General features: G+C 37.2%; 2 protein-coding genes across 2 annotated transcripts; one reads left to right on the top strand and one right to left on the bottom strand.

The window, feature by feature from the left end:
* Positions 1-1,062: 1,062 nt before the first annotated feature.
* Positions 1,063-6,416, top strand: LOC115718101 (uncharacterized). Its single transcript, XM_061102973.1, has 4 exons — positions 1,063-3,676; positions 4,253-5,215; positions 5,530-6,044; positions 6,148-6,416. The coding sequence occupies exons 1-4, from the start codon at positions 2,762-2,764 to the stop codon at positions 6,287-6,289; spliced, it is 2,535 nt and encodes an 844-aa protein (XP_060958956.1). The 5' UTR covers positions 1,063-2,761; the 3' UTR covers positions 6,290-6,416.
* A 447-nt stretch (positions 6,417-6,863) lies between these two features.
* On the bottom strand, positions 6,864-7,529 carry LOC133030623 (uncharacterized). The gene has a single exon (XM_061103424.1). It carries the CDS (start codon positions 7,527-7,529, stop codon positions 6,864-6,866), a length of 666 nt encoding a protein of 221 aa, XP_060959407.1.
* Positions 7,530-15,308: the final 7,779 nt, after the last annotated feature.

Here is a 15,308-nt window from a genome sequence, read left to right as displayed (position 1 = left end):
AACTCGATCATAAGCGGCTCTTTTTTGGCTCACTATCCCTGATCACAAGTGACTCTTTTGCTCTACTTTTTGGATCAGTATTTTTGAATTTTTCGTGGCTCTCTTTTTTCGCTCACTATCCCCGAATCACAAGTAGCATTTTTTGACTTTTTGACTCTTGGATCAATTTTTTTAGATTTTTGGTGTCTCTTTTTTTTTTTTTTTTGCTCTACTTCGATCAGGGTTTTTTTTTTTTTTGGGGGGGGGGGGGTTGGATAGTCGCTACAGATTTTTTTTGTTTGTTTTTGCTCTGATACCATGTTAAAATTTGGTATAAGGTGAATGGGGTTCTATCTCAAAACTAATTGGCAATGGGAGGAGTAGTCCATTCCTCTTATATAATCTATTATCTTTCCACACATTAGCAATGTAGGACTCTCTAACAGTTACTATTGAAGTAGAGATACTTTATTCCATAGCAATGATAGGGTTAAATGTGCCCGAATATTGTAGGGCCAGTATAGGTCCGAGTTATGTATGTAATGGTCATGATATGATAAATAAGGGAAATTTGACATTTTATGCTAAAAAAATGGACATGGTGTTATTTTATACACAGAATATATACATTTGATAATAATTCTTAACTTTCAATTTTGTTCCAAAAATACCCCCCTCATTTCAATTCCCCCAAATCTCTCTAACTTCCCTCTCTCTCTTCTCTCTCTTCCTTTCTCTGTTTCACACTCACCACGAACGACGAACGCAGAACCACGAACGACAAAGCCTCCTTCTCACCACAGTCGACCCACGAACGACGAACCTAACCCCTCTCACGCAGTCGACCCACGAACCCAGTCGACCCATTCAACCCCTCTCTCACAGCGACGACCCACGAGACCCGAACCCCACTATACCCACTCCATCCCAGTCGACCCACGAGAGCCACTCCATCCCAGTCAACCCACGACACTCACGAGATCCACTCTCCGTTCATCATCGTCCCCGGCACCGTCGACGAACCAGGTATGGGCTTCCTTTAATTTTTTTTTTACAATTTATCCTTTAAATTGTGATTCTGTGATATAACTGAGATATGTAGTTTATTAAAATTTCAAATTGCTAGTTTTTGTGTTTGGGATGAATGTAGGGTAGGGGGAATTGGGTTTTCTAGATTTTTGGTGTTTTGTGCGATTTTATGCGATGTTATGCGACTTTAGTGCGATGCAATATTGAATTCACGGTTTTTTTAGGGATTTTGAGCGATGTTATGAGATGTTATGCGATTTTGTGCGATTTGTGCTACCTTAGGTAGCTTCTGTTATATTTTGCGATATTTAGCGATTTGTGTGCGATTTTTTATCAACAATGGGTCCTCTGTTATACTATGCGATTTTTATGTGAGCTTTGGCGATTTGTGTGCGATTTTTTCTGAACAATGGGTCCTCTATTATACTATGCGATATTTATGCGATTTTTGGCAATTTTTATGCAATTTACTCTGAACAATGAGTTCTCTGTTATCATATACATTGTGCATCTGTGATATAACTGAAATGTATTTGTTTAAATTTATCAATTTTAGAGTTTGGGGAAGAAACTGAGTTTAGGGATATAGATTTTGGGGTTTTTTTTTTATTTTGTGCGATATTGGGCGACGTGTAAGCGATATTTGTGCGATTAAGGATACAAAATAAGCACTGCATTTGGATTGTTGAATTTGTGCGATTTCTGTGCGATTATGTGCGATTTTGTGCGATATTTGACTGCTGCATTTGGGTTGTTGAATTTGTGCGACATATAGCGACATATAGCGACATTAATGTAACTTTTATTTATTCAGTCGATATTTAGCGACGTTTAACGATTACATTTGCGACTCAAAGCGAAGTGTAGCCTTGCGACTCAAAGCGAAGTGTAGCCTTGCAATATTTGCATAGAGATCCAGGCTTCACCTGTTTACCATTTAAATAACCTAACTTGCAGCGACGGCAGCCTTCGGGGAACCCTGGTGGTGGAGCCGCCCATACACCTGTTTTGTTAAATTTTTTTTCAAGTTTTAGAAACCTCCACTCGTTCATAAGCCGTTCATTTTCAAAAAGTTTCATGTCGTCAAGCACTTTTTGCATTTGAGGCGTAATTTCCCCACAATCAGGCTCCTGCTTGATCTCTTCAGGAGTAAGAATCGGATATTTGCCCTTGTTCCTTCTAGTAGACATTGCTAAGAGAATTATCTTAAGAGGAAAAAAATTAAGAAAATATGTGTAACTTATGAGATAGAAAATTGGCTTTTATAGAGAAAACTAGTAGTTGGGAAGGTGGGATAATAAATGTAAAAATTGAATTACACAATTGTACACGTGTTTGTCATGCAAAAAGCAATCTGGGCAATTTTCGCGACATGTCGCGACTTTTATGCGACATGTTAGCGACATAATCAAGTAGTTGGTTAGGCGGGATAATAAATGTCACATTAATTACCATTTAATGTGGAAACGTCTTTTGTGCGATTTTTGTCGATTTCTTGTGCGACTTTGTGCGATTTTATATCTATTGTGTTTGCAATTATTTTAACCAATTTTGTGCGATTTTGTGCGATGTTTAGTGCGATTTTAACTGACAGGATCATATGTTTTAGTTAGTTTTGATCTGTATTTTTTTGGCGATATTATGCGATTCATGTGCGATTTTTATGCGATTCTTTTCCACTATTGAAAAAATATGCGATTATTTAGCGATTTTGGTGCGATTTTTATGCGATGTAGTCTAATTAATCTTGTAAATGCAGATGGCTCCTGAACTTATTCTACCCTTGGCTGAGCATTTTCCAGGCCGTATCACGTACAGAGGAAATGGGTACTTTGCTTCAATAAAGGCTAAGTTTGAAGCCTTCAACTTGACTGAGAGGGTGAAGGAAACTCCCTTTGGAGTTTTTTGGAATGCCAGTGAGTTGAAATTCTCTGGGGTGATTGTGCATCAACTGCTATTGAGGAAAACGAAAGTGACTGAGGTGAAAAATGATGAAGTCTGGTTTTACGTTGGTAAAACCGAAGCCAGATTTGGGCGGTCTGAGTTTGGTTTGATCACCGGACTAAAGATGAGCGGTGGCCCCTCAACAGGAGATTTGAGTACACTGTGTGAGTCAGATCGGATACTGCGGGACTACCTCAATAATGCCAAACGGGTCACTTTCAAAACCCTTTGGCTAGCTTTTGAGTCCTGCGATGTGGCGGACGATGTGTACAAGTTGGGGCTGTGCGCATTTGTCGAGGGTGTTCTTCTATCAAGGGCTGAGGGTGTTTATATCTGGACGGATATGCTGAAGCTGGTAGAAAACGTTGAAAACTTCTTCGAGTATCCGTGGGGCCTCCTTTCTTATCAGAAGTTATTGTCATCCACAAGTAAGAGTATGAGTGACCTGAGGAAGAATTACATTGATAAGGTCTCTACTAAAGATAAGATGAAGAAGAAAGGGAAGACGGAGAAAAAAATTACTCAACCGGAGGCAAAGTACAATGTCTATGGATATGCCCCGGCGCTGCAATACTGGGCCTTCGAGGTGATGCAAGATTTGGGGAAGAAGTATGGGCAGTGCAGAGGGACTAGATTCCCTCGAATGTTGAATTGGAGTACTCCCGATTCCGTTACGAGACATGATGTGAAGCAACCTGACGTGGCTGCACTATTTGAGAAAAGGGTATGTCAATCTTAGTTTCTTTGTTTTTTTGGTATTAAAATTGTGAAACTGTGATTTTATACGATTTTAAGCGATTTTAATGCGATATGTATGCGATTTCTGCATGTTTCTGATTGTCAATCTGTTTCATATACGATGTTTATGCGATGTTTTGGCGACTTTTGTGCGATTTAGTATGTTAGTGTTATATCAATTATTTAATGCGATGTTATGCGAGTTTTGTGCGAGTTATGTGCGATTTTTACCTGGCTGCTGTTCAGGATTTTTTGGCGATTTGTATGCGAGTTTGTGCGAGTTATGTGCGATATATGGTACTTGTTTCTTTGTCATTGTCTGCGATTTATTATGTTAGTGTTATACCAATTATTTAATGCGATGTTATGCGAGTTGTATGCGATATATGTGCGATTTTACCTGGCTGCTGTGCTGGATTTTTTGGCGATTTGTATGCGAGTTTGTGCGAGTTATGTGCGATATATGGTACTTGTTTCTTTGTCATTGTCTGCGATTTTATGCGATTTATTTACGATTACTGTGCGATTTTGAATGTTAAATGTTTACTTGGCTTTCTTTCAGATGGTTGTGCTTCAAATATTGTATCCTCGGAATTGGGAGGTCGACTACTGGAAGAACAATTGTGAGGGTGAGGTCCCCACAGTGGAAATGGGGTTAGATGAGGTCGAAGAAACACAAGCCGGGACGCAAGATTCGACCGCATTCGAGACCCAAGCCCAACGGGTGGCGGAATATGTTAAAAGGTCCAAAATTATTCCACCATCCCCACCCAAGGAAACACCAGACGCCTCCACATCTGCCACCGTGCCCCCAGCATCTGCCTCTGCGCCCCCAAGCTCTGCTCCAGCCAATGACTCCAACTACCTCTTGTTGGCTAAGAGGTTGGAGAAGGTAGAAGCACAACAAGTTGCGATTCTCACTGCCCAGACTGAGATGAAGGCTGACTTCAAGAGAAGTCAGAAAGAGATGAAGAATCTTATCATGGATCAAATTGCGACCGTGATAAGTTTGTTACAGAAGCAGCCTTCGGAGCCGACACAACCATCAGGGCCGGCACAGCAATCAGACCCCACACCATCAGACACGGCAGAGCCATTACAGACGGTACATCCATCACCGCCGACATATGATGATGATGATGATGTCTACCCAGAAGATTGGCAACCTGACGCATGTGACGTTCCTTCTACTCCTGCAAACGCCATTGTCATTTCGCTGGGTGATACTGAATCTCAGGATGTGGAAGAGTTGCAGGGGCCACCAGATGGAGTGGAGTTCTGTAGGCTTAGGCGAAAGCGCAAGCCGGTTTTCTTGAATGACTACACTGCTGGGAAGAAGAAACAACGACAAGGGCCCGTGGTAGTAGACACCCTGAAACCGGCGGACGCCCGGCTGTTAAAATTTTTCCAGAAGTGGATCACTTATGCTAGGGACAATGGCCGTCCTAGGGATGTTCACACTGGCGAAGCCACTAGATCGTGGTTCGTGAAGTTGATGGTGCTCAACGAATGGCTCGAAGATGCTGTAAGTTATTTCTTAACAGAATTAATTTATTGTGTTTTTTATTGTTTGTGCGACTTATATGCGACTTACATGCGATTTATATGCGATTTATACTTACTCTATATGTAATCTGGTTTATGCGACTTTATGCGATTTATGTGCGATGTGCTTGCGATTATAAACTGATTGATGTTGGTTCGCGATTACTGTGCGATTTTTGTGCGATTGTTGTGCGATTATTTGAAACAATTTTGGTAATTTGCTGTGCGATTTCCTGCGATTTGTTGTGCGACTTTTATGCGACTTCTTTCTAACTGTTTTCATTTGGAACACAGCAAATTGATGCCATGGCGCACTTATTGAGAAGAAGACGGACCCTGTACCCGGAAGTCTACACCCGAAAAGGTGTAGTTTTGGACACATCTGCTCCACAGTTCTTTTCCATGTTTTGGAATATGTGTGAGGGTGACAGGAGCAAGATCAAATGGGATGAGAGCGTCATGAGCTACGTGCAGGGGATACCGCACAGATACTTGCCATGTTGGGAGAAGCAGGAGTACATATACTTTGTGTTGCACCTTCCCAAAGAGCGCCACTGGGTGGCAGTTGAGGTGGATATCGAGAACTGGGAGATCATTGTATATGATTCTGATATCGGTGCCACCGTTGAGGCAGCCATGGAGTCATATTTGAAGCCTTACAGCGAGCTCTTTGCAAATCTAATTCGAGATAGCGGTTATTTCCAATACAACAATTATGTACATCCGGTGGAGTTGGGCGATCTCAGTCAGCTCCTACCCCTCCATTATAGACGAGCTACCTCGGAGGTTGTACCACAAACGAACGGCAGGTGAATCTCTTTTTCTTTTGTATATTTTGAGTAATTTATTTAATTTTGCACTCCATTATGAATTACTTAACTTAATTGTTGCTAATATTTAGTTTTTTTTTAGTGGCAATTGTGGAGTGTATGCCATGGAGCACATTGAGCACTTGATGCTGGATCGTTCGTTGGAGCATGTGCATGATGATAACATGCTCACCTTTAGACATAGGTGGTGTGTGGACCTATTTTACCAGAACTTAACGTGGTAGTTTTTTGTAGGTTTTTGCAATGTTAATCTTGTACACATAAACTCCCCTTTTGTAATTGTATTATAATCTCACCAAATTTATATATAACAAGTAAATTTAAAGCTATTTAAATTGTTGCTTGTATCAATTTATTTCTTTTTTAAATTTTTCATAAATCCTGTGAGAAGATGACTTCTTGATAAATTATTTCACTAGGAATCGCATTAAAATCGCACATTCATCGCGCATAATATCGCCAAAATACACAAACTAACAAATCTAGATTACTTCACATCGCAGAAAAATCGCACCATAATCGCACAATGTCGCCAAAAATACAGAACCAAAGCAAACTCAAAAACAGGATCCTGTCAGTTAACATCGCACAAAAATCGCACAATAATCGCAGGATATCGCCTAAAAAATACAAAACAAACTACAAACTAGCTCCTGTCAGTTACAAATCGCACAGTAATCGCATAATGTCGCCTAAAATCGGTAAACAAACCAAAAAATTATTAATCTAGGAGAAAAAAGCACAATATCCAACAACCAGCAATACAACACATATTCATTTAAAAATTGGAGAAATGGTTCAAACTCGAGCTTTGCATGTAGCTCTGTTGTGCCCTGAACCGTGACATAGCGAACAATGACGAGGTTCCACTACCACCTGACCACTAGACGGTCGACGCTTCGTCGGTCTTCTACCTGCATTGCTCTTCCTAGGCCGACCTACTGGTTTTTTCTCCACTGGTACCCCGATTCTTATGTTCTTGATATGTTCCGGTAGTACCCACTCATCCTCCTCGCCAACAATATTAATTGTGGCATCGTAGGTTTTCTTCCACGTTTCTTTAGTGTAATATGGAGAGCAAAGTGTGTACACGCTCACATTCTGACTAACTGCTGCGGCACATGCATGTGGACAAGGGATTTTCAGCATTTGGAAAAGTCCGCAAGTGCATGTTCTCTCCACTAAGTTCACATCACCACCTCTCTCACCTTGAGGACTCGTACCAACGTTGAACAATTGGGCACCATTACGAAGGACACTCCTGAACATACCATCTTTGTGTTGATCCTTTAAATCATTTTCAAAAGTAGTAGCCAAAGGAGTAGCGCACTTACTAGCCTTTTCGAGACGAGAAGCAAACCAATTTTGAAGTGTGAACCTGATGAAGTCAACCAAAATAGTTACTGGATATTTTCTGAATTCTTCTGTCACCTTGTTGAAGCTTTCGGCAGCGTTGCTTGTCATTATGTTGTACCGATCGCCACGGACAATAAGGACGAGCCCACTTTTCAAACCCTATTTGCTCGACGTATGTAGCAATGGCGGGGTCCATCTCGTTTCGGCACCTCAAAATGCCTATCACATTCCGTCTTGTTCCATGCGTAAGCTGCAAGCCATATTTGCTTGTTGCATACATCAGTCTTAAACTTGTGATTGACATTCATAGTAATATGCTTGAAGCATGCACAGTGGCATGCTTCTGGGAAAACAACATCAACAGCATGTTCAATGCTTTGATGCCTATCCGATATGAACATAAGATTTTCAACCGACCAATGGCTTCCTTCAACTTTCGCAAGAAATACTTCCAAGAGTCATGATTCTCACCGTCAACAATTGCAAAGGCTACCGAAACAATTGGTTGTTTGCATCGTACGCAACGGAACTAACGGTGTTCCTCCATACTTCGTCTTCAAGAATGTTCCGTCGATACTAATCACGGGACGACAATACTTAAATCCCTTCCTACAAGCATCGAGTGACCGAAACAAGACTTGAACCGGTTATCCTCGCCGACAATGTCGATAATAGTGCTGGATTATTACGTTCCGGCATGTAGAAGTAACCATATAATTTCGTATAAGATTCTCCGGAGTACCCCTCTTGTACATAACTCGCCTTCTCTCTACATCTCCAAGCTTTCTCGTAACTCATCTTGATGCCATATTCATCAAACATATCCCTCTGTATGTCTTTTGCCTTGTAGTTAGATCCATCTGATGTGTACTTGTTCTTAATAATGTGACCAATGACCCACGGTGCTGCTTGCCGGTGATCAGAATGTCTAGAATCCAAGTTACATGTGTGTTCGTTGTGAAACACAGTAACCTCAAACATGTCACAAAGTGCCTTCTTCTTCCCCCTTAATCTCCATTTACAATTTTCATCCTTACAAGTAACGTAAAACACATCGGTGCCGGACTTACTTACCATCCACTCAAAATTATTTTTCAAAGTGCATACCTACCAACTACATTCTTCAATTCTTCCTTGTTTTTGTACAACTTGCCAAGATATATCTCCCCTGAAGGTGTACCACTAAGAGATGTTGTATACACATTATTTTCCTCTATGTCTTCCCTTGTCCACACAAGAGGTTTGAATTTAGTAGAAACTTCAAATTCAGAGACAGGAGCACTATTAGAAGGACACGGCCGACCGCTACTAGTTCCCGGTGTTTGGCGATTCTCACTACGGGGGTCTTCTTTGTCGCTCTACTTGGTTGCTTGGAGTTAGTTCCATCCTCGGGGAGGTACATCACAGGCCACATCATCATCCACACCCAAATCGACCACAGGATCATTGTTGTAAAAGGGAGCATCGAACTCATCTGAATGATGAAATTCGATACCCACTCTCTCATCATCTACATTAGTGCCAACTAGTTCGTCCAAACCAACCCCAGGATCGGTTTACGGGACAAAGGTCCCAACAACACTTCTAGGGGTTACATTTCGGAGTCTCGCTCCAAATTCACATTCTTCTTCACCTTAGTCACAAATAGTGGCAACAAGTTGTCCACACTCATTTTTGCCTTCATGCTCAAGAACACTCGTAGTTGACTATCTTTCACTAAAACCTCAGGTGGAAACTTAGTGCCTTTCATGTACATGTAAAGAACTTCTAACTTCAATTCAAACACCAAGGGGTCCACCTCCAACTCCTCATGCAAAACTTCATGCAACTTTTTCAGTGTACAGTCAATGTCCAATATCAATGTCCTACTTTTTGAGGAATCAAATACCCAGTTGAAACCCTCCAAAGTCCAAACGCCATCATACGGTAAGACGAGCACAAATACGGTATGAATCTATCCCAAAGAAAAACAAACAAACTTACATTTAAAAATACCATACTATATCGCACACAGTATCGCACAATATCGTACAATAATCGCTTTACACAAATATGATATAAACCAGTTATGATGTCGCACAAAAATCGCACAACAAAGGAAAGAAATCGCATAAAGTCGCACAATATCACATAGTCAACAAAATCGCATAACGATGCACAACATATCGCACACAAATCGCCAAACATCATTATCGCACATAACATCGTATAATAATCGTACAAAGTCGCCAAAATTAATCATGTCATCCCTAACCTCAGATTTCTCATGAAATCGCACAAAACATCGCATGATGTCGCATAAAATCGCAAAAAACAAAAAAACCCAGAAAACCACAGACTGTTAGCCACAAACTCTACCTCCATTTCAAGGACACAAAAGTCACATATTACAACTAACAATGTTCAGATCCATGCAATTCAACAAAAAACTAGACTATTTACTAAGAAAAACACTTACCCATTGCTTTGTTGAGTGAGGTGGAGGTTGAGGGTGAAAATGGTGGAGGTGGCAGTCGGCCGGGAGAGGGTCGATCGGCGGCAGTGACAAAAAGGGAGTGTGTGTGAAGAGAGAGAGAGAGTGCGTGAAGAGTGAGAGAGAGTGAAAGAGAGAGAGAGATCGTGAAGAGGAGAGAGAGAGTGCGTGAATGAAGATGAGAGGGAGAAGAGGCAAATTTTTTGGGTTAGAGGAGAGGGGTATTTTGGGGTCACTATTAAAAGATGAGAATAGTTATAAAATTTTTAAAAGGGTAGTATAATTAAACACCACCTCTAATGTTTAAGCATAATTTATCAAATTTCCCATAAATAATATGATATGATTGTGATATGCTTATTTCATAGTATCATAGTTATTCTATGAGTATGATATAAGAGTTACGATCTTTACATATGATATTATGATTTTGGATTAGTATTAATGCATGTGATATAATTTTCCATGTATAAAATTATTTATTTATTGTTATCAATTAAAGTATGATGTTGATGAAATACTTAATAAATTAAGAATATTGTATATAGTTTGTGTTGTCATAAATTTAAAACATGTATATGGTGTATTGAATGTTAATGTGTGTTAAAATATTTTCTTAGTGTTTTTTAGCTCACTTCTCTTACCTTTTCCTTATAGACAATAAACAGAAAACATTGAATATAAGCTTGATAAGACAAAAACATCAAAGGTACCACTTACGTACTAATATAATATTCTTTCAAAAAAAAGTGTGTTGCATGACAAGGGTAGCAAAGTCAAGGTGAGCCCACTAAATTTGATCTATGAAGTGGACTCAAAACAAATTGTGACAGTTGAAATTTGAAAAGAAATTGTCTCTAATTGTTTAAGCCAGTGCGACTCTTTGTATATATTCTTTATTGGATACTCACTAATAAGTTGATTATTCTCTAAGGTGTGATTGTTTTGTGACCCATAAAGAAGAGTAACTACTAAATTACACCTAGTAAAAATTCATATCTTACAGTTTTCTAATGCTGCAACACATGCAATAAGAGTTTAGTACTACAGAAACACTTTAGCTAATTGATTAATTATTTGGTAACTCTAAAATGTTCTATATATAATAATCAGCAAAACTTGGCATAGAAGACTTTTAATGCTTAATATCATAACTCATAATACTCCTGGCGCTATAGCATAAGTAATTATGATGTTGAGACCCACTCTAAAAAAACAAAGAAATAATCAACATCACTATTGCCTCAACAAATAAAGTTTAAACAAAAACCGAGATACAACAAATTTTGAACTTAGAAACAACAAAATCATATCTGTTACTTAAAATATATAGTAGGTCATAAGAAAAAAAATGTATAATTTTAAAAAAAAGATTTTTTTTAGCCCTTAAGCTAAATGGGTCTTAAGCACACACTTAACCTGCTATTGAGGGTCGGGTCACTTAACTAACTTGTAACGTCTCCGCTTCAAGCTTTCATTGGGCCCTTACACCTACAAAATGAATGACTCTTATACATGAGTACGTTACTCTAACTGTTTTATGGAATGAAGATTGATCCTACAGACCAACACGAGAGGACGTCACCCATCCTGAAATCAGGCCCGGCCCTGGGCATAGGCGGGCTAGGCCTGTACCTAGGGCCCACCTATCCCAGGGGCCCAAAAAAAATATTTACCTTTTAAAATTATACCATTTTTTTACGGATTTTGAAAAATACCATATTTTTTTCTAAATAAGGGCCTAAAATAATTTTTTTTTCTATGGCCCACTAAAAGTCAGGGCCGGCCCTGCCTGAAATTACTCCAGGTCAAGCATGCTTAACTGTGGAGTTCTTTCGTGATGGGCTACTAAAAATCAAGATGCACCTTGTTGATATAGGCAGTATCAATCAATCCATTTAAGCTCTCTTCAACTGTGCAGTCTCATACCTACACAGTGTCAAATCATCTCACTTGACCTTCCCAAGCAATGTGGGATTGCACAACTTACCTGATATTTTTCCTTATAGATCACGAGACTACTGACTGTCACATAAGTAGTCCTAAGCTTTCCTTATTTAGCTGGTTGTTAAATTAGTTGTAACAGTTTTTGATAAAAAGCTGAGCTATATCTCTTTTAGCCGAATAGTACAAATAGATAGCTAGCTAGCTCATTAGCTTAGGCGTCGATTCATTTTCTCTCTAAAATTCTGTAAAAGCTGAAACTCATGTTTTGAGAGAGCAAGAGATTTGTAACTGAGATTGATTCGTGATCAATAAAGTCACTATTCAAGGATTCGTTTCACTGGTGTTTTGTGTTCTTCAAGTTTGGATATCAAACTCTTTCTTAAATTCTTAATTGATTTTTATTGTTTGTATATTCTGGTGGTACTTTAAACTACAATATCATCAACTAAATCAAACAACAAAATCATATACATTGCAGAGCCCTCTGCTGCTTCCCTCGCAAAAACCTCATCTCAAAATCGTTTGGGAAGTCATTATTGTCATAGCTCAACATCATTCTAAGAGAGATTTGAAAAAGAAAGAAAATAAGTGAAGAAAATGGTGAAGAAGAACTTCACTACCTGGGTTTTTTGTTTTTCTCAATTTTAATTTAAAATTAAACAATGTTAAATCAAAAAATGATGGACCTAGCACTGTTTACTAGCTAGCTAAAAACCAAAACGTTACAATATTATAACAAATTAAAACTCTGAAATATATAGTTCAACATTGCACGTCTCTCATTCTTATCAAGGCGCCACCCCAAATTTTCATAATATATAAAATGTGAGTATCTAATCTAATACTCATCCAATTAAATTATTAATTGTAATCGGAAAATTATCATACGATTCAATTTAGTTGTAATTTAAAGTTCAATTCAATTATTAATTAGATTTGATAGATTTTTCAATTCGATATCCAATTACACATTTAATTTTTAATATTAACATAAAAATATGAAGAAAAATACATAAAAATTAAATATCACAATTTATTTAAGTGTAATATAACTAAAAATTTAAAATAAGTAAAACAACAAGATTACCAAGTAATAAAATAGAACAAAATATCATAAAAACAAATATACAAATTAAACAACTAAATATTACAAATTCAACACAAAAAAACTCACTAAAAATATATAATTGAAATATTTATTTTTTATTATATATAAATAAATATAAATAATATTTTAAATATATATAAATATAATTGATTTGGATCGGTATTTTAAGAATAACATCCAATAATCGATCTAATCCAATTAGAATCTAACTTTTAATTAATATCCAATTCAATCCAAATGTAATTATTTAATTTTTTATAATTAAATTAGATTGGATTGATTTAGTTCAATTAAATTAAATTAGATGTTGTCCACCCCTAATTGACAAATTACATTTACATGGTCAATAATCAATAGGTTTTTTTTCTTAGAAAAACAATACTCAATAGTTGATGAAGGCATTTCTTTACGTGACGGACGATACCATTCTTCCTTGTCTTCCTCATATATTTTTATTGGTTTTTATTATTTGGATAAGGTAGCAATGTTGTTTTTGGAAATTGAAAGTATAATATTATATAATCTCTTTTGATATTCAGGAGAACTTTATAATCTAATTTTTGTTTATGATCATGTTATAATTATTTAAAATTATATGTAAATTTTCAAAAAAATTAGAATAAATTACAATGTCGAAAATAAAGTTCAAATATTGTGTTGTGTGTATGACTATTTTTTTATATGGGTGGTAAATAACTATTTCAACCTTATTTTTAACACTCACTACAAGAAATTTTCCCTATCTTAGTAGTTCTTTGTTAATTAGTCTTCCTCATATATTTTTATTGGTTTTTATTATATGGGTAAGGCAGCAATGATGTCATTGAAAATTGAAAAGTATAAATATTATATAATCTGTTTTGGTATTTAGGAGAGCTTTATAATCTAATTTTTGTTCATGATCATTGTAATTATTTAGGACTACCTGTAAATTTTTGAAAAAATTAGAATAATTTACAATATCGAAAATAAAGTTCAAATATTGTGGTGCATGTATGACTGTTTTTTCTTATATACATGGTAAGTAACTGTTTCAATCTTATTTTTAGCACACTACAAGAAATTTTTCCTATCTCGGTGGTTCCCGACCGCCGAAGATCTGACTGCTGTAATAGTCATGACCAATCACAGTAGTTGGGAATCGCCGAGATTGGGTAAGCAATCTCAACAATTTTACCTTGAACCGTCGAGATAGGTGTGCCATCTTCTCATACGTTTATGCAATCTCGACACCCAAAACTGCCAAGATAAGTAGTAATCTCGACGGTTACATAGTAAACTGCCGAGATAGGTAACAATCTCGACACTTATAAATCACTAAGATAGGTCAATTACAATGTTTTTTCACAACTATCGTAATTGATTTAAGTGGGCAAAAAATAAATTTAATATTTTTTTTAAAAAAAAAATCATGTGTTGATAGTGTTGATTATATGGATGTATTCGCGATATATACAAAGATAAGTTGCTGCACAATATTATCTAATAAAATTTATAATATATCACTATATATAATAGTAAATGGTAAGTATCACAATTACAAAAACAATATAAAACTATAAATCTAATTAAGATTATACTTGCTAGCAAAAAAAAATATAAAAACTATGTTAGAAAATACTTAGTATAGTAATCCATTTATTCTTCCCGCACAATGTTAATTGCATCCATTGTATACTCTGCCCTACCATCACACTGCAGCATAAGTATAAATCGATTTCAAAATGTATATGTTCGTTTCTTGATAATTCAAAATTGATCAAATTTAATATAATATGTTAATTACTTACGTGTTTTGAAAGATATTCTTTTGAATTTTTTGCCATAATTAAGTCTCTCATTAATTAGGCGCATGATGCAAAAACGCACATGGTTTCATTAGGTTACCTAGTGTTAACCTAGAAATTGATCGTAGTGACATGGACATCAATGTTTGACATGTGGTAAGAAATAAAATATCTCAGAGTTGAGTACTCCCGAGTCATATCAGTCGACCTGGGAGGGGTCCCTAGCCCTGCACCTAAGTTGACTACGAGAACTCCAGAATGGGTGTTTAGATCCCGCCAAGTTGTTTCCAACTCACTATCTTTCAGTATTTTGTATCAATAAGACATGAAGCATCGAAGTCCAAGGACCAGAAGTTGAAAATAGATGAAACGACACCATAAAAATCAACCCGAGCGCCTAGGTTGGCAACTCAACTAAGATTCAGTTTCTGGGACCGTCTTAGTGCAAATAGGTAAAACTTTGTACTAGGACATGAACTAAATATGTCACAGACATATTTGAGGCATCAAAATCAGATTCAGAGAACTTTCATTTTGGAGCACCCGATGCCCTTGGCACACCCAGGTTGACA

The sequence above is a fragment of the Cannabis sativa genome, chromosome 8, assembly GCF_029168945.1.
Source record: "Cannabis sativa cultivar Pink pepper isolate KNU-18-1 chromosome 8, ASM2916894v1, whole genome shotgun sequence".
NCBI classification, from domain to species: domain Eukaryota; kingdom Viridiplantae; phylum Streptophyta; class Magnoliopsida; order Rosales; family Cannabaceae; genus Cannabis; species Cannabis sativa.
The sequence above is the reverse complement of the archived record's forward strand: the minus strand, read 5'-3'. Positions and strand labels throughout refer to the sequence as shown.